This window comes from Trichinella spiralis (assembly GCF_000181795.1).
Source record: "Trichinella spiralis strain ISS 195 chromosome Unknown Scfld2, whole genome shotgun sequence".
In the NCBI taxonomy this organism is placed as follows: Eukaryota; Metazoa; Nematoda; class Enoplea; order Trichinellida; family Trichinellidae; genus Trichinella; species Trichinella spiralis.
The window spans coordinates 1,019,184-1,044,446 of record NW_003526941.1 but is presented as its reverse complement, the minus strand read 5'-3'; the positions used below and the strand labels follow the sequence as shown (position 1 = coordinate 1,044,446).

General features: G+C 41.6%; 5 protein-coding genes across 5 annotated transcripts; all 5 read left to right on the top strand.

Moving 5' to 3' along the window:
• The first annotated feature begins 110 nt into the window (after positions 1-110).
• Positions 111-2,714, top strand: Tsp_02711 (conserved hypothetical protein). The gene is given in 8 exon segments (XM_003378992.1): positions 111-171; positions 187-984; positions 1,199-1,312; positions 1,497-1,576; positions 1,658-1,712; positions 2,051-2,284; positions 2,364-2,477; positions 2,605-2,714. 8 exon segments carry the CDS (start codon positions 111-113, stop codon positions 2,712-2,714), a joined length of 1,566 nt encoding a protein of 521 aa, XP_003379040.1.
• Positions 2,715-4,580: 1,866 nt separating this feature from the next.
• Positions 4,581-14,636, top strand: Tsp_02710 (hypothetical protein). The gene has a single exon (XM_003378991.1). The coding sequence runs from the start codon at positions 4,581-4,583 to the stop codon at positions 14,634-14,636; it is 10,056 nt and encodes a 3,351-aa protein (XP_003379039.1).
• A 2,839-nt stretch (positions 14,637-17,475) lies between these two features.
• On the top strand, positions 17,476-18,249 carry Tsp_02709 (putative fatty acid elongation protein 3). Its single transcript, XM_003378990.1, has one exon. It carries the CDS (start codon positions 17,476-17,478, stop codon positions 18,247-18,249), a length of 774 nt encoding a protein of 257 aa, XP_003379038.1.
• A 2,537-nt stretch (positions 18,250-20,786) lies between these two features.
• Positions 20,787-21,602, top strand: Tsp_02708 (conserved domain protein). The gene is made up of 2 exons (XM_003378989.1): positions 20,787-20,919; positions 21,385-21,602. Exons 1-2 carry the CDS (start codon positions 20,787-20,789, stop codon positions 21,600-21,602), a joined length of 351 nt encoding a protein of 116 aa, XP_003379037.1.
• A 142-nt stretch (positions 21,603-21,744) lies between these two features.
• Tsp_02707 (conserved hypothetical protein) lies at positions 21,745-24,616 on the top strand. The gene is made up of 5 exons (XM_003378988.1): positions 21,745-22,928; positions 23,032-23,127; positions 23,280-23,383; positions 24,189-24,239; positions 24,279-24,616. The coding sequence occupies exons 1-5, from the start codon at positions 21,745-21,747 to the stop codon at positions 24,614-24,616; spliced, it is 1,773 nt and encodes a 590-aa protein (XP_003379036.1).
• The last annotated feature ends 647 nt before the right edge of the window (positions 24,617-25,263 follow it).

Sequence of the window (25,263 nt, the reverse complement as noted above, 5' to 3'; positions counted from 1 at the left end):
AAGTTGATCTCAGTTGCTTTGATTATTGATTGATTGCTGATTTCGGTTGTTTGTTTTGTTTGCTTTACTTTTGCGTCTTCAGTGCAGTGTTACACCAACAGCTATTGGTGATGGATGATGTAGGATTTAGTTGGACGATTTTGCAATTCCTTAGAAAAGAGGAGAAGAATGGTGATTTAATTTCAGAGTTGCGGTCAGTTTCAGAGCGACTCGAGGTCGAGCATTTGAACGCCGCCGGTGTTGGCGACACAGTTCAGCATGGGCAATGCAGTTTGCATGAACCTTGTCCTGCTGGAGCAGTAGAGATTTATCATGAGTATGAACAACGGTCAAGTCACTTGATTCGACAGCAGCCGCTGGAGGAGAAAAGTTGCCCACCGATGGCTAATTTCGAATTAATTATTACTTCTTCACCGTTGTTGAGGGCATCAATTTCGGAACCACTGCTAGAAAGATCGCCAGAATTTTTTGTACCGGCTTCTGCAGTTCGACATTTCGAAGCCGAATATTGGAGCGGTGAGCATGACGAGCGTGGTTGGTCATCTTCTGAGGATGATGATCGTGATGATTTCGAACAATCGTCCAGCGGTGACGGCAAATTTCAGTTGTTGGTTGCTTCGAGTGAAATGGACGATGACAACGAACAGCAACCGCCATACGTTCACCGGTGCACACCATCCGGTGCCGTTGTGCAAGGGTTGTTCAACGGTTGGCCAGTGTTGGGTGAGTTGACAACGCGGCTACGCCCTTACGATTCGGGCAGATTTGTGGAACCTGGTTTTTCTGAAAAGTTATACGAAGCAGAGCACTGGAGCGGTCAGCACGGGGAATGTTTGTCGGATGACGAACCGAGAGACGTTGACCAACGGGCGATTGTTGTGCAGCAAGGCTTGTTTGCCGGCGTGCCGGTCATTCATTGCTGTTTGCCGACCGTTTCTTTGTCGAATTTCATCGACACTGAAGATTATTCTCGAAATACGGATGGTAATTTTCTCTCAGGCCACACACCAAAATAGACAGGGTTACGTTAAAATAAAACGCGCGTGTCAGTTTATTATTCATTATACGTATATATATGTATTTGAATTATTCTTCAGTTTGTGATTTTTCTTAGAAGAAAAGGAAAAGATGATTTTCATAGTTTCCTTTTTCTTTGGCATTCTTTTAACATTGATATGTGATTATGAATTTTTTTCAGTCGAAACTTCGCAAGAAACTGAAACTCTTGAAGAGGGATACGTTGAAGATGGTCATCTTGTTAGTACGAAAAAAATAATGCGAGTAGTGACCACTACTCGGACTCTTAGTGAAGGTAAGCAGTTTTTCTGCATTTGTTTTTAATGCTTTTGAATTTTGTTGGAATCCCATGTAATAATGTGTGGTGGTTTATTATACGATGGTTGTATTTTGTTATCAAAAGGCAACTGAAAATTGGTGACATTTATGATATTCCAAACTGATGGATTTTTATATTTGAAATTTTACAAAGATGGCAGATAGACACAGATCGAATGATTTGTGGAGTCGGAGAAAGCAATTGAGCAAGGGGAAAAAACGTATATTCATAATAGATGCAGTGAGATGAAATGTTTGGCACGTCATCTCAGATTTCAAAAGTAGTTTCGATTCGAAATTTTAAAGAAATGAAGATTATTAGCACGCTATCGGTGTTGTTGAACACGAGTGTAGCGTTGTACGTACACACACGACACGTTAGTGGTTTTTGACGTACGGGAAATAAGGTGAGCTGCTGACACGTATGTTTTATCAAGAATATATATATATATATATATATATATATTTGGTGTTCGTAAGAGCATGTTGTGTGTGAAATGGTTATTTTTGGAATGGAAAAAAGAGAATAATTTCCACCAGCGGTTGATGCTTCAACTTTAGTCTTTCGTCGTAAAGTTTCGTCACAAAAACTGAATATATGCATTTATTTTAATAAGAAGCTTTTCCATTAGAAGCGACTGAATGTGTGTGGATTATTTGATTTGAAAGTTGATGATTAATCATCGCCGTTTGTTACATGTTCCATTGTTTTCAGTTTGCTTCGAGCGAACTAGCATTTTGAACAGGACGGCATCAATTGATGATTGCGCGTTGTCGGCCGGCCATGTTAGAGGAATAAAAATAGATCCTTCTCGGCGCCAACGTACGTACTTACGTGCTTACGTATGTACGTACATCCTCTGTCGTCGTCGTCGACGACTGCTTATATCTATCTATTCTCGTTCGTTCGTTTGTTCAGTAGTCGTACTCTGGAGCAGTGGAAGTGCAAGTTTGTGAGATTAAGCCGGCTTGAAGACGCATCTTTAGAACAGTTTAACTGGACCCAACATTTTAAAGAGTTTATCAAGCTAAGTTGTTTGGAAAAGTTTGCACCAGGGGCAAAGTTCATTTTGAAAAGATCCACCTGAAGCATATTCGTGAATTGATCAGCCAACGAGCGATGCATTGTAATATTGTGAAAGGTGATTGGAGGAAAAATGAAGCGGGGAAAGCGTGCAAACAAAATTACTTAATAAAATGATAATCAATTTTGCTGAAGTTGATTCAGTCATGCAAAAGTGGTGAGCAAGGACAATTTTTTTTCCTTAGGTCCCGACGGCAAGCCAATTCAAAAGACGGTCACTACAACGCAGACGTTCGGTGACACGCCCACTGGCGAGCCGATTGTTGAAGAGATCTCTTCATCTCCAGGTGAGTGATTGTTTTTCAGTTGTGTTGTTTTGCTATTGGAGAAAGGCCTCTCGCAACGCGCAGGCTGTTTCGTTGAGCAATAACGATATGTAGAAGCAAGCTTTGACGAAGACTTCTTCTTCTTCTTCTTCTTCTTCTTCTTTTTTACAACTCCCACTTGCTGGCCAGATTTGATTTATCGGTGGTGATTTGATTAGTTTCCATTTTTCATCCCCCAACAGAGGGATGTAAAAAATTATATTCTGAGTAATGACGAGAGATGATTTTTCAATAGCAGACATTTCTAGTGTTCAGAATATTTGTGAAATAACGACCTCTGAAAGTGTTGTCTGAATTGATGAAAGATAGAATTCAGGGGCCAACAAATAGATTTAGTGTTATCAAACTAAACAGTGACTTTGCGGATAGGTACTGCGACGACTGGCACGTCTGGCCAGCCATTAATACGACTCAAAGTTGACGATGCAGTGTTCAACGGAGTTTTGGATAAGAACGCGCATATTCAACTGTCGCCAGCCGCGCCAGCTGCAGGAGGAGGAGGTGGAGGAGGTAAAAATGATCAAATGAAAATTTTATCCTATAAAATATTAGTAGTACACTGTTGTTTTGTGGCTTTTATCCTGCTGAACACATACTGTCTGTCTGCGTGCAGTTTTTTTTACATTTTTTTTCTTTTGTCAGCTATATTTGCTTTTGCTTGTTCGCTCACCGACACTTACTTAGTATTAGTATCCGTTGTTCAGTTATAATTAGTTCTAGGTTTTGGAGGCGCAAAAAGCGTCAACGCTCCGTATAGTTTTGCATTACTGTGTGTTTGTTTGTTTGTTTGTTCGTTTGTGTTGTTTGTGTTGTTTCTTTGCCTAATGTGTTGCCTGGTGTGATTTAGTTTTCTTGGCCACTTAACGATTTAAACACAGTTTACAATCAAAATACTCTGCGCTTTAGTTTTTTTTTCTCTGTTGCTTTCTACACTGTAAGTCTTTTCTTCAGTCTTTCATATTCGTACATTTTGATCTCGTATTTTTATGGATGGGTTTTCAATTTCGTTTGTTGCTTCTTTTTCACCTTCTTTGCATGGACATTTAATTTGTTGATGAGATAGATGGTCAGCTGTTGTTGGTTAAGAAAATAAATTAGATTTCGTTTTCAACGTGATAGGTTTATTCTTTAATTCAAACTGGAAGATTCAAGCAGTGCACAATTATTTCTTCCACTCCTCGAATGTCTGTCTGCTCGTTTTCTTGTCTGTTCACTGACAAAATTGGACATGTTATTTCAATTGAATTGGATGTTAGGCCAAATTTTAGTAAATAATTTATAATCATATTATTTATAAACGGATAATCGTTTCTTAAAGCTGAATTGATTTGCTTAACGTATCTACTGCTGTTACACACTCATAGTATTTGTGTTTTGTGAACATTTTAATTCTCAGTCTTAAAAAATTTTTTTTTCTTATTGAGCAAAATTGTCTTCTCATAACTTGTTGTGTACTTGTGCGTTGTTTTTCTACAAGTTGAAGAATTTATGTCACATGATATGGAAAATTTTCAGATTGTATTTACTGCTGATGTTGATGTTGTTGTATTGTATGTACACAGTGAAGAATGTCCGTGATGACATTTCTTCATTCATTTATTTTTGTTTCTTTGTATTGTATTATTTATCTGATTCAGCGCTAAGAATTGATCGAGAGTTTTTCCTTTTAGTCTGTTATCCATCATCTGTTCGCTGCTAACTGCAGTTAGTAGAAAATATCTGCCAACTAACTGCTTGTATACTAACTTTTAGAAAATCTGTACGCTGCTGGTCCTGTTGGACTCGTGTCGCAGTGTCGAGTTATGTTTGAAAAAAAACTCCCTTCATCAGCGTCTATGCTTCACCAGCTGCCGCTGGATTTGCCGGAGATGTCCCCGGTGGAGGATAATCCACCCCAAGTCTCACAGCCAAGCAGAGAGCTAGTTGGTACATCCCCTTCAGAAGAGCGATCTCCCTTGAGTGAAGGGCACCTTAGTGAGCGCGTAGAACAAGAACAAGAAGAGTCAGAAGAGGATGGGGTCTCAGTTCGAGATAGGATTAAACACTTCGAGCAGTGGGATATGGAAATGCAGAGGAAAAAATTCGGGTTTCCTGAACGAGTTGGTAGTACTCTGATGCGGGTTTCACAAAGTTCTACAAAGGGTGCGGACGCGCGGTTGCCACAGCAGCCAAACTTAGACGGGCACATACTCGCGGCGCATGTTGTAGAGGATCAGATTCGCCAGAGTTTTCCTTCTGAAATACACTTGGTGGAGTCAGCACCGGTTTCTGGATCGGTGTCTCAGTGTTGTGAATTGTTAACAGTGCAAAAACCAGAACTGCCAGATACTGAAGTATTGCGTGATCTGAGCACAAAACCAACTTCGACAAACGCTAGTCCAGACTTGCCGGTCTCGTTCGCTGATCAACAGCTTTACGTACCGGATGTCGGCGAGCAAATACCATCACTGATTGATGCAGACGACAAGCCACAAACGGTAGAACTGCATTTTGAAAGCAACGCAACTGCTTTGAGTGAAATCACAGTCGACCAGCCATCAGATGTGGGACGAGACGGTCGAGCGGATTGGGAACAGCAGCTGCTGCGTGTGGTTGCTGAGAACGAAGCCATTGCCCAAGTACAACAAGCACGTGGTGGCAGGATGCAGTTGCAAACTGAGCCGCTGAAGCAGCAGGAAATTACGCGTGTTGCTGCTGATGCAGTTGAGCTGCCCACCCGAAGTGACAGTCTGTCGTCAGCAGAGCAAGTATTAAAATTGTTCGGTTTGGACGAACAGCATATGCCTGAACAAAGTCAATGGCACACAGCTTCGACTTTACAAGAAGCAACTGATTCACAGTTTTCGGAAGCAAAGAAGCCTGTCAGTGTCAGAACAGAACAGCGGTTCGATCAGTTCCTGGAAGAAAATGCTAGCACCGAAATTGAACAATTCGAAAAGGGTGTAAGAGAGGAAGAAGTGCACAAGCAGTCTGAACAAGAACGCTACACGTCAATGGTCGAATCAGCGGCCGCTGCTGAATCTGTGCGAGCAGTGTATGAGAAGTCGCAGTCAGTCGTGGGTAGACCAGTGGTCAGTGACGTCGTAGGACCGTCTCTTGATAATTTGAAGACAACAGCAATTTTATCTGCGGATGACACCGTTAGGACTGTTCATCAAGAGACCGGTAAAATGACTCCAGCCGCTGATGAACTGGAGATTCGATATTGTACAGAATTGTATGATCTGTGTGAGCAGGCCGATGCTGTGCCAGTGGAATCGTTTGTAGAACACCGATTGCTTGACTATCAGCGAGCTTCATTGGAACTGATACCTGAAGCGCACGCTCAAAAGACTGAAGAATGGACGGCAGAAGCTGGATTGCCCGTATCAGAACCTGTAGTGGCTTTTCAAGATCTGCCTCCTACTGCTCAAGGATTTCAAACTGATGATCATCGTACTGTGATTGTAATGACTCCGAGCTTAGGCGTGGAAGAGCCTGTATTGTCTGTATCGGACACTGCAGTGCTTCATCCTGATGATGAAAAGCATCATGTACGTGTAGTAGAACAATGCTCGTTGGTTTTGGCCACTGAAGATGTGCCCGTAACGGAATGTACGGATCAAGTTCAGCACGAATGGTCAAATTCGATTGTTACTACTGATCAGTCAACTTCAGTTGTCTGCAAATCTGAAATAGTTGATCTTGAAGACAAATTGCGTTCTACTGGTAAAACTGATATGCAGAAAATGGAGACCTCAAATGGAGAGCATGATGTAGCACACATGTCAGCTGTCGTTGATGACGTCAGTGATTCTGAAATGGAATTGGAGAAGAAATCCGCCGAATCAGTCGTTGGTGAATGTGACAGTGGGCAGAGGCAGAGCCAAACTGACCAACAGCTGACCAGACCTGGCATTGCAGGCGAAGAAGAAGTTCATCAATCTACCCCACTGTTGTCAACTTTTTTTGCACGTGACACTGTTGATGATGTGGAAAAGTTGGTGGAATCACCAGACGGATTGACGGGCTCAAAAGCTTCAATGGAACTGATTTTGAAACCTGGAGATAACGTTAAAACGTCCGGAACTGATAAAAGTTGGATATGTGGAAAAATGATGAAAAGCAAACACGAAGATTCTTTGGATTTGATATTTGCCAGCGTTGAAGCGGTCGATGACGCAGAAATTGAAATGAAAGATAAATTTATCGAAAAGAAGTTGCAGGAAGAGCAGGAGCAAATTGCAGCCGCGCCTGTTGCTGAACAGGCAGCGCTTGACGAATCCTACTTGATTTACAGCAGTGTTGGCGTAATCAGCGGCCTGCAGCAGCATCGTCGTGTTGCAACACAGTTCGAGTGTGGCAGTTTGGTGCCAGTGTACAGTTATTCGAATGTTATTGATGGCCTCTTCAAACCGATGAATGTATGCCAGCGGTCGAACACTGCTGCAACGGAACAATCAGACAGTGGAGGATTAGGTGATTCAGCTGTTGGAAAAATAGATGCTGAATCAAGCACACCAATTTCTGCTACATGCTATGATGACTCGCGAGCAGGATATGTTCCTTTTCGCAGGGATGAATTATTGACTGACGAAGACAGGCCTGTTGACGATGACGACGAAGAGACTGTGTTTTGTGAAGTGCCTCCAGTTTCGAGACCGTATTTCGAAGAGGCGCATGATCGACGGCAGATTCCCGGCCATCTGATCACTGATTCCGCTATACTGCTCCATCGTATTCACGATATTTCTGAGGGTATGCTCAGCCCTGACGAGCACTTCGCTCCAGCAGTGCTGATGGAACGGACATTTATGCTGTCTCCGATCGAAGGCTCGCCAATTACGCCTACCGCAGTTGGCGAAGGTGTCTTACCATTCGACCATGGTCAGGATCATAAAACGATTATCAAAGAAGAAGATGAATCTGCTCTAGTTGGGGGAAGTTTTATGTCGACTGGTTCATATGAGGACAGTAGCCGACTAGCAGAAGAGAGCGAAGGCCAAGCACACGGAATTTACGAGACGTGCAAAATTGGTGCAAGTCAAAGCGGTGACTACCGGACAGCTGAAGCGAGTCCAACTCTAACTGAACGATCATGGCGTGGTTCATTACTGGCAGAAGAAGAAGAAGAAGATAATGGTGAAAAACAGAAAGAAAAGCTCGATGTTGTTGGTGCACCTGCTTCCGCCACTTTGGTGGTCGACGACGATGCTCCCGCTCGATCTGGCACATCAGATATGGAATTTCATGTTCAGAGATCTTATTTTCAACGTATTGGTTCAGCGGGGAGTTTGTCTCCAGAACCAGGTGCTGATGCTGAGCTAGTTGTTGACACTGAGCCGTTTTCACCAGAACCAACAACAGATGGTGTTGAACTCTCAGCTGATGTGATTCAGTCGACAGTGAACAATTTGGCTCATAGGTCAACAGAAGATTATGAACATCATCCTGACCCAGAAACGGCGCTTCCTGCAATGGAAGTATTGGAATTGAAGAAAGACGGCGATGAATCATTGCTAATAAGCTCAACTACCTACAAAACTGATGACAATTATGTCGAAACTTTCACGATCGGTGCTAGACCAATTTCAGTGGAGTTTTACAAAGACACCACAGTATCTAGCAAAGTAGAGCAGAGTGACGATGCAGACGTGGAAACGGCATTCGTGAGAGCCGTTGGTCACAGCCATCGAGGATCACAGGATATTCTACGAAGTGTGCACGAAACTGTTATAAACGAACCAGCTGGTTTTGCCGAATATGGTATCGCCAGTGGAATTCCCGTAGATTCCAGCAGGCTGCAAACTTCTGCAGTGGAACCTTCACCTGAGGTGAAGTTTACGCAGAAAATGAAAGGTATGTTCAGCGGAATGTTCGGCGGTTTGAGCAGCAAAAAGGTGGCTGTGGTGGAGGCAGTTCAACAGCGGTCTGAGAGCGCCGAGCAAATCAGCAGGTCGATTGTTGCTTTGGACGAGTCTGGCGCTTCAGTTCCCGTTGATGAGCATATTCAGTCGTTGATTCGAGTTCATTCAGATGGTTTGTTGACAATGTTGGAGCAACGGTCACAGGAGGAGGCGCTGAAACGTCACGCTGCTTCAACACTCGGTGTCGAACAAATCAGTGCTGAGCGCAGTTTGGCTGGGCCATTAATGCATAGTTCGGCGGATGCAACTGAAGAGGGTGGTGGAAATGCGCCCTCTGATGTGGCCGTTAGCGCGCTCACCAAAGCGGAACTTGCGTCCAGTTTTGGAAGTCAGATTTCAATCGCTGAGTCTGGATGGATGAAAACAACCTATCGAGTGGTCGTAGAACGGAAAAGCAGTGGTGTCGATTCTGGTGCTGATAACGACGATGCGCAAAAATTGGATGATGCGAGTGTGGAATTGCATGGAAACTTGCCGTCACCGACTGGTGAAGAAGACGTTCCTGAAAAAGTTCAACTGTTGTCCGAGTTGGATTTTTTGTCAGAGCAAGAAGAGCCTTTGAACGATGGAGCGGTTGTCGCTGTGCCTGCACCAGAAATATGCGTCACTCGGGCAAGTCTGATCAGCGGATCACCGGACACTGACGACATTTACGAGTGTGATGCGGCGGAGACAAGCGATGCATTTTTTGATAACTTTGTCGAAAGGTCAACAGCAGAAATTGATTTGTCAGAAATTTCTCAGCCGCCTGGTGAAGAGTCTTCAAGTAGAATAATTCACTTTAATGAACATCCAGAGCCGTCATCTTTGGAAGTGGATTCTTTTGAATTTTCAGCTGACACTGAATCAGATGTCATACCTGCGGTTGAACCTGAAGCATCACTCGCCGAGCAACTGGTTGATGACGTTCTTGCTGAAGCGTTTGCAATATCTCATCAAGCAGAATGTGACAGTCGCATTTTACTGGACAGCCTAAGCACCAGTGGTGAGCAGCAACAAACAGACAAATATTCGACCTATGACAACGAAGACAAGCTGCTGTCGACCCCCAGTGATGTGGAGCATTTTTCAATACCGGAAGAATTGAGTCCGCTTTGCATGACTGATCAGACTGGCTTTGTTGAAAGCACTGCTGAGCAGCAACGAATGGAAATGGACGAGCATGAAGTGTCGTTGCCTGAGGTAGAAGCAGCAGCAGCATCAGCTGATCCGTGTGACACTGCACTGTCTGCATTGTCACAGTTTGTTGAGTTTGAACGCGTCACACGTGCTGTAATCAGTGACATTGGCTTGGAAGAAAGTTTTGTTGACAAACAAGCTCAACCACTGGCAGAAGAGGAGCAGTCTGACAGCGGTCCGTTTCCATTGGAAGAAGTTCATCAACAACCTGCTGTCGATGCATCGATGACTACTGGCAGCGGTGATACTTTACCAGTGCAGCCAGTAGCGCCGCAGCCACACGACAGTATGCTAGAAGAAGAGGGCAATTTGCAGAATCAGCTAGTCGAAAAAGCGATTCTGGATTCTCTTCCATTTTACAGTTATGCAGATGTTCATGCTGGTGCATTGCCTGATATTGAACAGCGAATTTCAGATTCTACTCGGAAAGAAGGCAGTGGTGCTTCGACACTTCCAGGGGAATTTGCATTTGTAGCACCAGTAGCATCTCTGAAATTGAATGCAGTTGCTGATGAATCAAAACCTGAACAAAAGCCAGAGGCTGAGAGAACTGAGCACGAAGCTGACGATGACGAGCACTTTGAAGCGCTTTCTGAAACTGACACGCCGATGAGCTCTGCTTTTTCGGTTGGTGCTGGCGCTGTTTTCTATCCAACTGAAGACAGTTCTGGAAGCGTTGACGTTGAAGTGTCTGCAGCTGCGTCAGTGCTTTCTGAGGTGCATGAGCAATGTTTAACTGCGCAGTCAGTTAGCGCGACAGACTTGTTGTCTGTGGAAGAACGAGGCGAAGGCGTTGAAGATGGTGGAGTTTTCTCAAAAATTGCCCTCGATGAGCATTGCTGCGCTAGTAGCACAGCCGCTCGTGAAGGTGTTGCTCCTTCAGCGGAAATGGTAGCTGGAGGGGAGCTGATTACCAAGCAACGTGGCGGCATTGGTGATGACCATTCGTTTAGCATTGGTCATCAACCACAGCTTGAATCAGCCGTTGCTGACGAAGCAACAACTGATCGTTCAACTGAATCTCAGAGTACAGTACCACTGAAACAGACGGAAGAAGAAGAGGAGAAAAATGTTGATGAAAACTGTATTTTATCTGCCCACAGAGACAGCGCAGCTGCGCTAATAACGGATGTTCTGAAAGTAGCTGTTGAAGAAGTACGCGAAGCTGAGCATGCACTGAATATTGAAGCAGTTTGCGCTGAAGATGTCTCATCTAAAATGTTGAGCCCTGGTGAAGAATTTTCGCGCAGTGAAAGTTTTACTGGCACAGTAGATGATCGAGAAATTAGTGCTGTCGAACATGAACCACTATTTGAGCAGCCAACTCTTCACTTGTTGCAGCAACACCATGAAGGTCATGATGACAAAAGTGCCAGTGATGCTACGGAAGAGTGTGCTTTTCATACTGGCCATACTGCAGTTGATTTTCCGGAGTCCTCAGCAGTGGCAACTAGTGCTGAGAAACCGATGAGTTCTGATTTTTCTATTCATTCAGATTTGTTGTCATCTGAGACGACGCCAGCGGATTTTCAGTTGCACCCTGGTGCAACTGATCGAATTGATGATATTGATGCGCAGCAGCATTGCAAAGATACTGTTGTTGAACGAACTGTTGAAAAGTTATCTCTGAATGATGATGCGGAGTGTGGGATTGATGCTGGTGATAGAAATTTTGTATCAGAAATTGATAGCTCTGCTGTTTGTGATGCAGCAGACGTGAATGTCGGCTCAAACGCGTTTGTTTCATTACGTTATGATGACGGTAGTGGTTTGGATGAGGATTCTGTTTGTGCTGCACGGCTTACGTTCACGTCAGAGGGAAACGCGCGTACAGCAGATATGGAAAGTTGTCAGTTTTCTTCTGACTCTCTTGTTGATCAGGAACAGAAGCAAGTTCTGGATTCTTTTTCACCGTCCGTTGATGACATCAGTGAAGGAAAAGCAGTCGATTTGAACTTGACAGTTAGTAATCTAGATCAAGCGGACGATTTCTTGTGTAAAAAATCAGTTGTTGACGATGACGAGGCACCAGTCGGTTGGCATGCTTTTCCAAATGAGAAACATGAGATCAGCTCAGCAATGACAGGTAATAAGGATGATGATGATGATGATATTCAGCGTCGATTAGGTACCCAGCAAGACGCTGTTGCCGGTCAGTTGTCAATTTCCGCTGAAGAAGCAGGCGCAGGCGGTGCAAATGCGGGTACTTCTTCAGTGCACTCTTTTGCCGATACCGCTGATATTGGAAAATTAGTTAACATTGAGGATGTTGCTGACAGTGTTGGACATTCTCAGTTGTCTGTTGCATCAACAATATGTGAAAATGCAGAAGTGGGTAAAACGCCAATTCAAGATGAATTCAAAGTGCAAACTGAGGGAGATGAGCTTGAAATCAGATGCGCGGAGCAGTTTGTAATTGATGGAAAACAGGATTCCTCAGATGCGCAGACTCTTGTCCACGTAGATGATCCATTAGTCAGTATTGTCCATCATGAGCTGATTGGAAGGCAAGCATCGTCAGAAGCGGTTGTGCAGCACAGTAGTGGTGAAATGGTCAGCGTGGCAGTTTCACCTTCAAAAGAGCATTCCGATGCAGTACAGTCAATTCGTGAGGAAGATGATTATGATCAAGAGTGGGTATTTGTGGAATCGCCTGATGAAAATGCGGAACTTGCAGAAACTGAATTGGTCGAGGCTAAGGTTGGCAGTCCGTATCCAGTCTGGGAGACGCCGATTGAATGTTTGAAGTGGTCTGGTGACCAGATCAAAGAGATTCCACCTGAACAAGTTGTTCAGGTGGATCAGTCCCCTTCGAACGAAAGTGAGACAGTGTCTGACCAGCCAGTATTAGCATCAGTGGGCAGTTTTCAAATGAGCAGTCCAGAAGTGGATGAGGTTGAACCGGCGTGTTTGGATTCGGAAATGGTTTACACGTTAGACGATGGCTTGATAGCAGAAGTTGCCAATGGACAGCAACAAAGCACGTGCCCTGTACCAGTTCGACCGGATGATTTGCTCTTGACGAGCGTATGTTCAGAAGATAGCATTGAAGCGTCTGCGCCGTTTGTTGCTGAAAAGCATGAAGTGGAAGAACAGCAGTCGCAGGAGTCACCGGTGAAATCTGAGGAACAGTCGCCTGATATGGAATTGCGAACAGTGGCTGAGGCTGAGGTTAGCGAAGAAGAGGCAGTTGGTTCGCCATGGAAGCGACCCGCCACGGTACGATCGTCCAAGCACAGTTCAATGGACAACGTTTCTGAGACGAGTTCGCTGTTGGAATTTGAACGTTTCGAGCGTGAGTTGATGATGAATATCAAAATGGGTGACAGCAGCGTTAGCAGTTCTGAAACTGAGGCACTCAATCTCCCATTAGCAAACAAACGTTCTAGCAACGGTTCCGTTAGCTCGCTTGCCGAGTTCGAGCGATTGGAACGCGAATGCGAAGAGTCCAGTGCGCAGCTAACGATGATGGGCACAAGTGAGAAATGTGCACAAGGAACAACAGCTGAAGGTGGCGGGGAATCATCACTGATGATGACATTGTCTGATATCAAAGAAGAAAGTGATAGTGAGGATGTACAATCGGTCAGTGAACCAGAACGAGACTCTTTCGCTACTGTTGTGGAACAGCAAGTTGAGTCTGGTCGTACAACGCCAACTGTAGGTGAACAGCAGCAGCAGCAAATCATGTTCACTACAAGCATGGATTCGTTGGAAGGGTATGCAATGAGGATGTCAAAGCAACAAGCGCAAGCACAGGACACGAACTTGTCCCGGAGTGATTCACTTGAGCCAGAACAAGATTCCAACCTCCTTCAGTCAGGTCCTAAAATTGCGGCTGAGTCAATAATGTTCAGCAGTGACAAGGACAGTTTAATAGCTAGTACGGTTTCTGAAATGTCTACTGACGAAACAGACAATGCGGACGGCTTGCAAGAGCAACCGGGTGAAGGGCGCGCGTTGTTGAGCTGTGACACGATAGGAACGTTTCAAGAGTACGGTGATGAGGAACTGTTGGCAGAAAGGGATTCACTGTGCGGAGATTTGGAAGAATCGACCATTGTTGTTGATGAACAACAACACCAGCAGCCGGATGCTGATCCGGATACTCCAGTAGACGAGCGTCGCTCGTTTGTAAGTGATTGTTTCAGCGGGTCGCGGTCTTTCGGTGGGACTGCCGTCGGTTCTGGCAATGCTGCTACTGGTGCTGGTGGTGATGGTGATTTTGTGACATCTTTGACGCGATTTGAAACTCGTCGGCCACTTGTCGACGGTTCGTACGAGGTAATCACGCGCACGGTAAGCACTCGTGAAACGGATCCCGTGAATTCGAGAATTCGATTCACCGGTTCCGAGTCAATAGAATCATTGACGAACGCGATGTTGTCGAGATCCGGGTCGTTCGAGCAGTTTACCAGCACGGATGAACAGGGCAATGTAACGACAACCGTTGTTCGCCGTGTTAGTGGAGGAGGACCACTGATTAGTAATTTGCGAGCAGGTGAGCATGACGAAACGGGTTCGCATAGTATTCAGTCAGGGGTTCGCTCTTCTGAGTCAGAATGGGTGTGGCAAGATAGCGGCCCGCACACGACCTTAGTCATGCGTCGTGACCACGCGGCGCTAGCCTTGCAGCACCACACTTACTACCAACAACAGCAGCAGCAACTTCAACAACATCCACAACTACAGCAACAACAGTCCAGTGGTGTTACTGGAGTCAGGCTCGAGCGCAAGTTGAGCGATCAATCTCCAGATTCAGACGGCAGTGGTGATTCTCTCGAAATGTATCATTCGAACGCTTAAGTGCAGAGTCTGAAAGGTGGTTGGCGTTGTGTTACATTAGTGCAGGTAAAGCTTGATGCACTTGCTGCATGTGAACGTGCAACGTTGTTGTTCTACTTCTTCTGTTTGATCACCTTTTCAAATTACAACACTTCATTTTATTTTCACTCTTTAAAAACTGCAGACATACATGTGTGTGCAGTACATATATTGCATACATATATGTGCGTATTTGTGTTGAATGTGCTTTTCAATCTTCATATTTTCCTACTTACTTTTTTAAATCATCGTTATTGTCAAATAACGACAAAAACTGTCAACTTGTATATATATATATATATATATATATACATATATATGATGAAGACGAAATAATTGATGTGATCCGTTAAACGAGACGGCTCCGAGATTATTTTTTTCTTGTTGTGTGATTCACCTGTTTATTATTATTCGTTGTTGTCGGGCGTTGTGTATGCTTTTTGTTATTATTATTATTGCTACTTTGTGGGTGTGAGCTTACATTACATTTATACGTTATACTTTACTGTTGCCTTAATATGATCGATAAGTTTGTGAAGATTTTTATTTATCAATCAGTCAGTCGAATACAGGGAAATTAGGCAGAGTGATTGATTATGCATATGTGTATAGAAATTTGTACGTACGTGCGTATGTATGTATGTATGTATGTATGTATGTATGTATGTATGTATGTATGTATGTATGTATGTGTGTGTGTGTGTATGTTACATATGAACGTGTAGTAGTGTTGCGTGCAATTGTGTATCTCTGTGTGTGTTTGTGTAACTGTATACATTTCTTTTATCTGTAACAACAGTAGAAAGCATCTTACTGCTACCCTAAGGCAGGGATTATTAATTAGCACAATGTCAAAGGATAATAGCAGTTCCTGGAGGTTGTGTGTGTGTGTGTGTGTGTGCATGATTGTTCGCAGCGTTTGACAATATTACAGAACTGCACGTGAACGCCGCATGTATGTCTTTTAGATTTCAGATAGGTCTGTTTGATTTTTAATTGAATCGAATATTGAATTAATCACAGTCAATTCAGTACCTACCGTTTCAGAGAACTCTTCCGGTGCCGGATAATATGGGACGTCGTTGAAATTTTCGATGGTATGTGCAGTAGATTTTTATTTGTATTGCTAAAATGTTTTTTTTCAACGTCATTTGATGGTAGTGTATTTTCAAAAGTTTTAGGAAAATAGTGTGCAGTTTGTTTTAAATTAATGCGCTTTTGAGTAAGAGTATTTTTATGAGGAATTTAAATTGCTGTGATTTTAAAATTCTTTTCCAAAGCAATTCAAGAATGCATATAAAATGTTTTATTTTTTAGGAAATTCATGCTTAATTCAATTGAAACTAATGCTTATATGTTTTTTTGTTGTGTTTTCAGGTAAAATACGTCGTTACATTCATTTATAATGTAACAAAGTACAGATGCAGCTTGGTTATAATATATATGGAACGATTGTCGATTTGCTTTTTGTATCAAGGCGTAGATTACTTACTCTTTCTTTCTTTCTTTCTGTTTAGTTGCTTCCAATAAGTTTATTTTTTATATTTCTTTATATTTGTTTTAAAAAATCTCATTTGGTGGTCATTCGATGCTTTTTTGGCTGGCTTCAATTGGCACTCATAAAACAGATGAATTTGCGCGCGGATATATTTTACTGACTGTTTCTTGCGCCATTTTCGTGAATAATTTCTCCATGAAGATTTATTGCACTGTACGTTCCTTTATACATCATGGGTGTGTGCGTGTTTATGTGTATGTGTGTGTGCTTGTGAATATTGTGCAATTTGAGTGCGTGGTCAGCCGTCTTTCTTCAACAACTTCTTTGTTCTTTCTTAATACATTAGCTAATTAATGCTAATCATGTCCACTCACTTTCACATTCACCAGCATTACGAATAGTTTATTCACTGGTTCCACATTTTACCTAGTAAAATGTTTTTTGCACTCAGACAACAATTCATTTTTCTTTATTTCTTTATCAAAAAACCTTGCAGATTATAAAACTGAATGAAAAGCCATTTTTCTCAACGAGTCGCTAGCTGCAGTTTGGGTAAGCTGAAGCTGTCACGTAGTGTTAGGCAGTTTATTTTTTCTGATCAATCTTTGCACACTAGTGTACATATAATATAAAAATTTTTTCACTGTGCGCAAAAGACCACTACGACGCAGGTTATTAACGATTCAGGTAGAATTGTGTAAAAATATTTTATTTATTGTTTTTTTTTGTTTTTAATATTTTTATTTTTTTAAAATATATTTTGTTTAAGTGAGAAAGTTTACAAATCCATAAATACTTAATATAGCCTGTGCAATTTTTGAAAGCGGTTTCTTTTTCACGGTCATTTTTGTTAATTTTACTGAAAATTCCGGTTATTGACAATGTTCGCTAAAATCATGTAACAAGCAGTTGGTTGTTCGTGCGCTTTGAAGTGCATCGAAGTTTTAAGACTTTTACTTTTCAAACTTCAGAACTATTAAACGTTGCAATTCAATTCAGGTCAAGGTAAATTCAATTCCTCCTTATTCGTATGCCATGATTGACTGGCAAAGTTGTGGGAATGTTGCCATTGAAAATTGTAATGAAATTTTTAAAATGCTTTTGACTTAATAATGACGACAATGAGTTTGAACGTGATTATCAACAAATCTACAGTAAGAATGAAAATGAACGATTCGCGGAATTGGTAGCGTACCTAAGCATTCTAGTAACGTTTGATTTAAAAAGAAAAAAGATACTGTGGTAGTTTGCGTTTTGTCTGACGTTGGTAGCGTCAAGACTGTGTCAATTGTTGAAGTCGTGTGAAGAAGCAGTTGGAAAGCAATGGACATGTTGACTGAGTATAATATTGTGTCGGCCGTTCGCGATCCGGACACGTTCCTTTTGCGCAACTGGCATCATTCGGTTCTATGGGCAGCGGTATACTTGATGTTTGTGCACGCTGGACCGATATTTATGCGCAATCGTCCGGCTTTGAATCTGAAAAGGCCGTTGGCATTGTGGAATGCCATGTTCACCATGTTCAGCTTGATGACAACGTACAAAGTGGCACCTGAACTGTTCGACACGTTGCGTTCCTGGGGATTTGTTAGCTCGTTTTGCAAGCGTGGACATTTTTTCGAAGGTGAGCGAAGTTATTGGGTTGCACTTTTCTATTATTCGAAATTGTTCGAACTCGGCGACACGGTATTCATAGTGCTTCGCAAGCGCCCTGTCGTTTACTTGCACTACATCCACCATTTCATCGTTCTGCTCTGGTGTTGGTGCACCTATCCGCTGTACATGGCCTCCGCCCGTTGGGGAGTGTTCATGAACGCGGTCGTCCATTCGGCAATGTACGCGTACTTTTTTCTCGTCTCCCTCGGCGCTCGGCTTCCTGGTTTTGTCAAGCCGTTCATAACAAGCATGCAAATTGTCCAGTTCATCATTGGTTCACTGATCTGTGCCATCATATTTTACATGCTGACCACTGCCCAGCCTTGTGACGCTACAGAATTAGCCGGCGCAATTCAACTAGCCATTTACGTTTACTTGTTGACGTTGTTCAGTCGCTTTTTTCACCAGAATTACGTGCTCAAGAGACAAAAATTAGCTTGAAATTTTCATTTCTTCATTTTAGCCATTTATTTTTCTGCCTGTTAATTTTTTTCAGCGCCTATCTATTTTTTTGCCTTTGCTTTGAGAAGGCACAAAATTATAATTGAATCATGTGCAGCAGCAGCACGTCAATTTTTCTTGAAATTATCCAAAATCTTCGTGATTTCATTTTGCGTAGCGGCGTGTAATTTACTTGCAAATAGGAATAAAAATCGTAGTCTTTTTGGTACATTTTTTGTGCACATTCATCACCAACAGCTAAATTCAACGAAAAGAACAAAAAACTGTTGTTGTTTGTGAAGAAAGCAAAAAAGATTTTGAAAAATGGCAGTCGATATCGTATAAATCAAGTGGGCAAAGTTTATTCTGAAATTCTTATCAAAGCTAGCAGAAATGTTCGACATTTCATTAAAGCGTGATCAAAAAGCATTTGTTTTTTTTTGATTCATACGATCGTTCTGAGAACCCAGCCCAGAGAGCATGATGTGCAAAGTCAATATTGAACTTCGACACGTGGTGGTCAGAGAGAGAAGTACGAAGCGGGCAAGCAGGTACGTATGTTTCTTTTGTCTGCTTTTTATTGCTTGAAAATGAAAGCGTAAAAGTGACGGAAAACAAAAAGAAAATTTATTCACTCAAGTATGGTCATTTTTAATTTGAAAATTGTTTGCTTGTTTAATGTTTTTCTTCTATTCAATTTCCGAATAGCCTGTTTTGTTGAACCTGTTGAAGATGATTTGAAAATTTGCTCAGCTTCAAAATGGTTGGCGAGTTTTTTCTTGAATTTCAGATGGGCATGTATTATTTCTTCGAGGTGAATTTCAAAAATCAAGACCTGTCTGTCTTTTTGTCTTCGAATAAACGATTCAGCAGCATGCAGTATAAATGTACACAGTTGGCGATGATGATTCAAATGAACAAATAAAATTCTTCGAATTCCGACGGAAATTACCAGCTCCAAGTTGTCTAGATAATTTTCGCTCCGGGGAGCATGCAAATTGCTTAGTTGTCCGTTTGGTTTGTTACACAGTTTGTTCAAGGTAGAAGATTAATCTTATTGTTCTTATAAACGCCACCAATCTGGATTCGTTGCTTGCTTTATTTTAGGATACAGCAAAGCGCTCTGTTTGTTTGTTGTGAATTTATCACTGGAGAAGTTGAAGAAAGAGTAAATCAAATTATCAATCATCGACGCGGTTTTCTCTTTTCAATTCATTTCGTTGTAACGGTTCCTCTTTTCTCCATTCTCCATTCTGTGCATGGCTTTTTGTTGATTATTCAGGTATGTGAAACTTGTATATACTGAAATTGTTTAATTTAAATATTTTTTTCGTCTTGTTGAAATGACAAACTTATTTGGAAATGATTGAGCAAAACTTTGAATAACATTGGATTTAAGTAAATGATAAGTAAGTAAAGATCGAGAGAGACAGAGGAGAGATGTAAAGAAATATTTTTTTTGAAAAAATGCAAATCCTTTGTTTTTTTGTTAAACTGTAACTGAAAGGTTTCTGACTTCTTTCTTCTAACATTGTGCATTTTAATTATCAAGCAGACATGCATTCGAGCGTTTTTGCCTCCAAGTTGGCCTTTGCATTTGAATAATAATGATGGCTTTTTTTGCTTGGCATTGTTTCTTTGCTGTTGTTATCTGTCTTCATTTGTATCAGCTTTTAATGACAGTCTAGAAGATAAATTTCTAATGTGACAGGTTTGACAGTATTTCCGCATATTTTCAGTGGCAAAAAAACACCAATGATGGGTAAATAAATTCGACTTTGTTCTTTTATATTATGGATTGTCATTTTGAAAGCAAACTTTTTTCAGCATACTTGTGAGCATTTTCAGATGGCAGTTTCTTGTAGTGATAATGATTCCAGTTTGTATGCAAGTGGACAATTATGCCAGCAGCGCATGCATGCGTATAATTATGTTTTCCATTTATTATATTTTATCATTTTATCAGCTTTTTATGTTCAATTTTAAACTGAAGTAAAAAGTAATGCACGAGAATGATTCATATGAATTCAAAATTATTTTACAGTATATAAACCACCTGCATATCATTTAGAAACTATTTGAAAAAATTCATCTCACTGTTCAATTTCTGTCGTGCAATTTCGGCGCGTTCACTTTATCATTTCATTTCAATCTGCGTAAAAGTCATTGCGAAGCCGATCGAGCCGTTTTTTTCCATGCCGTTCAGTAAAATACACGGAACACTGATACGGTGATACTGTAGCGTGATACTTTTTTCTCTGAACAGATGTTGGGAAATTGTCATTGAATCAGAAGTTTTTTTCACTATCATAGCTAGTATTGTATGCTTTGAAGAGAGGCGTAAACTTTTAACAATGAATAATGTAGAAGAGGATTTTGTTAGATCGTTGCGGGTGTTTTGTGGGTTTTTCATTTTCAGTGGTTTGCAGGAAATATCCCAGTTTGTTTGTTCAAATTTGTACAATAGATGTAGAATAATATAAGTTTCAAGTATTTAAAAGTTTTTAATATTTTGAAAAAAATAAGTAGCAAGAAAGATGAGCTGTTGTTCATTCGTGAACACAAATCGCAGTAGAAGTTTCGAGAAAGTTTCATTGCTGAATTATAGGATGGAAATTTTGTACGATTTCGATTGTACACGATCTTTCTCTGGTTGGTTCGATTCAGCAGGTGATATATGGTTTTCATGTCATTTTGTAAGGCCAGTGTAAACTTTCTTTTTATTGTCAAAAGTTCACCTCTTGTGCAACCGAGATGAAGTGAGGAGCATTTTTTCATTTTCACTTCACATGTTTTCCGGTGCAAAGAAAAAAATTGTCATTTTTTTTAAAAAAAGGATATTTGCTCGCACTTTTGCCCACTTGTTAATTGATTGCCTACAGATGGTTGCAATTTGTTGACGAGCAACAGCAGATTTGATTTGTTTTTTAAATTTCGTTTGGTGAGAAAGAGAAATTATTTCAATTTCAAATATTTTATGTGGAATTATTATTTGCTTTTCGCAATTTGTACGCAAAAAGAGAAGAAGCGTGTGAAGTGAAAATTGACCGACCGTTTCTGGCGTTCAGGTTCGTTGACACATTTCAATAAACTGTCGCGTCCAACTGGTTCGGTAGTAGAGTTGATCGCTCGCAGCGCCGCCACTCACGACAAAACTGGACAAAAGTCTTCTCGTCTCCTTCTGCAAACTGGATCGACAAGCAAGCATTACTGCTTTCCAACTTTTGCTGTTCCAAGGCGGACACGACGGCCGAGTAAGGTCAAAGTCGGCGGCTGCCGTCGCTCCAACGACACCGTTTTCATTCTCTTCTCGAGCAATTAAAGCCACAATGCAAAAAGTCACCGGTTCTTGATTTATTCCATTATTCCTATATGCTTTTCTTGTATTTTTCTTTTTGAAACAAAAGCAACAAGCCTACACTGAAAAAGAGACGAAAAATTGTGCACTTTATTGTTTGTTTGTTTGCTTGCTTGTTTGTTGATTAGAAGAAGAGAATGGGCAATCGACAAGCTACACCTGGCAATGTGGCGTTGAGGAGGAACAATCGAGCCTTGGTACCTGTGGAACGGCTCGTTTACGATGAGCAGAAGATTGTTTGTCCGGTGCTTGGATCGCCGCCGGCCGTTTTGCAATTGCCTCTGATGCCGGTTGCGGCTCCGTTCGGTCCGCCGCTGCCGCCGGCTCCTTTCTATCCTCCGGGTGCGGTTTGGCAGCGGGCGCCGGCTCAGCTTTGGAACTGCGCCGCTTATGAGCCGGACGGCATTGTTGACCAGGGCGGCGCTTACCAGGGTGCGGGCAGTTTGCGCGCGCAACGCCAACTGGCCCTGGTCGACCGTCAGCCGATGGCCGGTGCATTGAAACCGGTGCGTTCTGGGCGTCGTTCCACGGCTGAATTCTCCACCGACGAGAAGCTTGGTAAAGAAGCCGCGCCCAAGCCCAAGACTGGTCGACTTTTCAAATTCACCACCAACTTACACCCGCATCTGGCCGACGCGTTGCCCAAAACTCGAACCGAATCCCACACTGCATACAAAAGTGACGACATGCCGGATTGTTGTCGAAAATTGAGCAGCAGTTCTGTGAAACAGCAGCGTCGTCAACAGCAACAGCAGCAGCAGCAGCAGCAACAACAACAACAACAGCAACAACAACAGCAATTACAAATTGAAAATGAACGTGAAGAGCAAAAGCTCATTGTGACCACCGACGCGCAGACGATCATGGAACGCAATGCACGTCTGTTAGCTGAAGCGGAAAAAATGGAAAAGTGCCACTTTTCTGGCAGTGATTCTTGCGCCGCATCTTCGGCAGCTTTCACTTTGTCGGATGAGGAGTACGCCACGCCCGCACGTCAAACTCACCAACCATCCTCTGTTACTGCGGAACGACAACCGTGGACCAACTGTGCCGCGGCGGACGGTGAAATGGTAACCACGCTCAAGTACGTCGACGACGACGGTCTGTTGGTCCAGTGCGACCAAGCTCGGGGGCCAGGTTCCATCGGATCCGGCCGGGATACGCTGACCGGCGGCGAACTGCACAGCGAGATCGACTTCAGCTGGATTGCCGACTTGGAAAATCGACTGGACCGCAATCCGGAGACATTGAACCGTCTGCGCAAGCATTCGTCCAGCATTGCAGACTGTTCTCGTCCAGACAACGACAAACTATGCAAAAAGTAAGTAATCAACTTTTTGGTTTGCAAACAATAGCAACAACAATGTAATCATAATCATCATCATCACCGTAATATTTTTTTCTTTTTTAAATTAATTCATCAGTTATATAACTGAGAAATTTATTCATTGTTCATTCTGTCATATTTGTCAGCAAACTGTGTGTAAAAGTCGATTTGCATGCGCACTTTATTGGACCGAGTTTGAGATGCATTTGCAAAATGCACACGAACAAGTGAACAAAAATTTAAATGTTTTTTAATCAAATGAATTTTCACTGCAGCAAGTGCTTGGAAGGATTCATTAAAATGCTAATCAATTTAAAACATTTTAAAGCATCTATTTATTTGCAGATATTTTCTGTTGACCGTAATTAATGTTCTTTCGAGCGTATTTTTTATTGGAAACGCACACTTTGCACCTCTGTTTGCAAAATCCTCACGTAATGCATTCATAGGTGATGTTAATTTATATAAAAATAACCTTTTTATGGATTTAGAATTTAATTTCTATCAGTGAACTAATCAATCAGTCAATTAATTATACACACCTTTTTTGCGGTGAAATATTTTTATTCGTACTTGAAAATCAAAAATTATCTGTAATTTCATTATTTTTTAACCATGTACTAAGTTATAAATAACTATTAATAATAGTTTGCACTGGAATGTAATTTTTGTTTTTCTTTCAATTCTTACTTTTTACCTTGGGCAAATGTTGAAAAAATTTATTTGAAAACTGTAGTAAGTAATAATTATCATTACAGTCCATTGATATTAGCTGATTGTTCTGTCATGATATATATTCAATTGATTTATTAGTAAAATTTGAACTTTGACAAAAGAGACGTATGTATCCTGTTTCTTGGTTTGTTTCTTTTTCTTTTATTAGATAAAGGACCAGTGGATATTAAAAACATGTGAAATAATAAATTATAGAATAGAAAAATAGGCAGTTTAATCCAGGCTTGAATTGCATTCTTATTGGTCAACTTTGGCGTCTGTGGTGTATCTTGTAATGGTATATGCTGTTGCAAAAATTAGCATCCAGATGAGCAGACGGGTGTTTGCTTTATGTAAACTGTTCTTCACTCAGAACATGCTGTTATTTCATTAACCTGTGAAACCATTTTCTGCCCACAGTGACACAGCAGCATCAAGGTGAAATTTTCAGGTCAATAAACTTTCTTTTGCATCTCTGTTTCATGCTCAAGGGAGGAGGGGGAGAAATTTCTTTTTTTTTTTTTCATTCGGTATTTTTAGCTGTTATCTCTGATCTTCATGTCATGACCCTGACTCTGATTCCATTATGTCGTTACTGACTTCAATGTTGTAGAACTTCTTCTTACACAGAAGATCCGTACAGTGACACCGTTTTGGCCGGCTGGTGTATGCAAAATGGACACCAACGTTTGAACGGTAGTCTTTCAAGCGGTGATCAGTCATCTGACAGTGGTCTTAGGAAAGAGTTCATCACAAGCACTCCAGTGAAAGAGTTTGCCATGCTGAATGGTAATGTAAGTGAGAAAAAGTGGACACCGGCAGAAAGGATCGTCGCGCAGAAGCATCTAGCTAACAGTAACAGTGCTAGCCAGATGCCGGTTGTGGAAAGTCAAAGATCGTTTCGCATGTGGACCCCGACAATTGAAGAACGCATACCTGTCTACATTCCTGAACCAGATTACGATTAGGACGGAAATTTTTTCTGCATTATTTTTCTACAGTTTACGAAAAGGTTCGTTCTAATATCAAATTTGAAACTGATTTAATTCAGTTTTTATCGGCCGGCTTGCTTGATGATCATTCCAATGCACAGTTGTGTAAACTTTGCACGCGTAAAAACAGACTTATTTGTTAACATATGATGTGATCGTGTGAAAAATGTTCGACATGCCAACAACAATAAGAAAAATCAACTTGTCAGGTGTGTATTGTATATATTTTTTTGTTGTTTTATTTTTGCAAAAAAAGCATTTTAATATTCATTTAAAATGTTGGCAGAAACGTTTATTCGGTTGAAGGGTTTCCAAAAAAAATGAAAAGCCTTGTTTCACCTTGAACTGATACTATAAATACGGATACATTGATCAAAAAAATATTTTATCTTTTATTTACATCAACCATAACTGGGAAATACTTGCGTGGAATTTGAAAATAAATACTTCGACTGTTACGTAACAATCGACACTTCAAAATGAATAGGGTCAAATACTGTTTGAGCAATTTCAGATGCTTTTTAACACTTTATTGCCAAAGCAAACTGGATCACCTTGATTTTCTACAAATGCCAAACGAGTTGTTGTGGCCTGCTTTACGCCTGATACAATTTCAACAACAT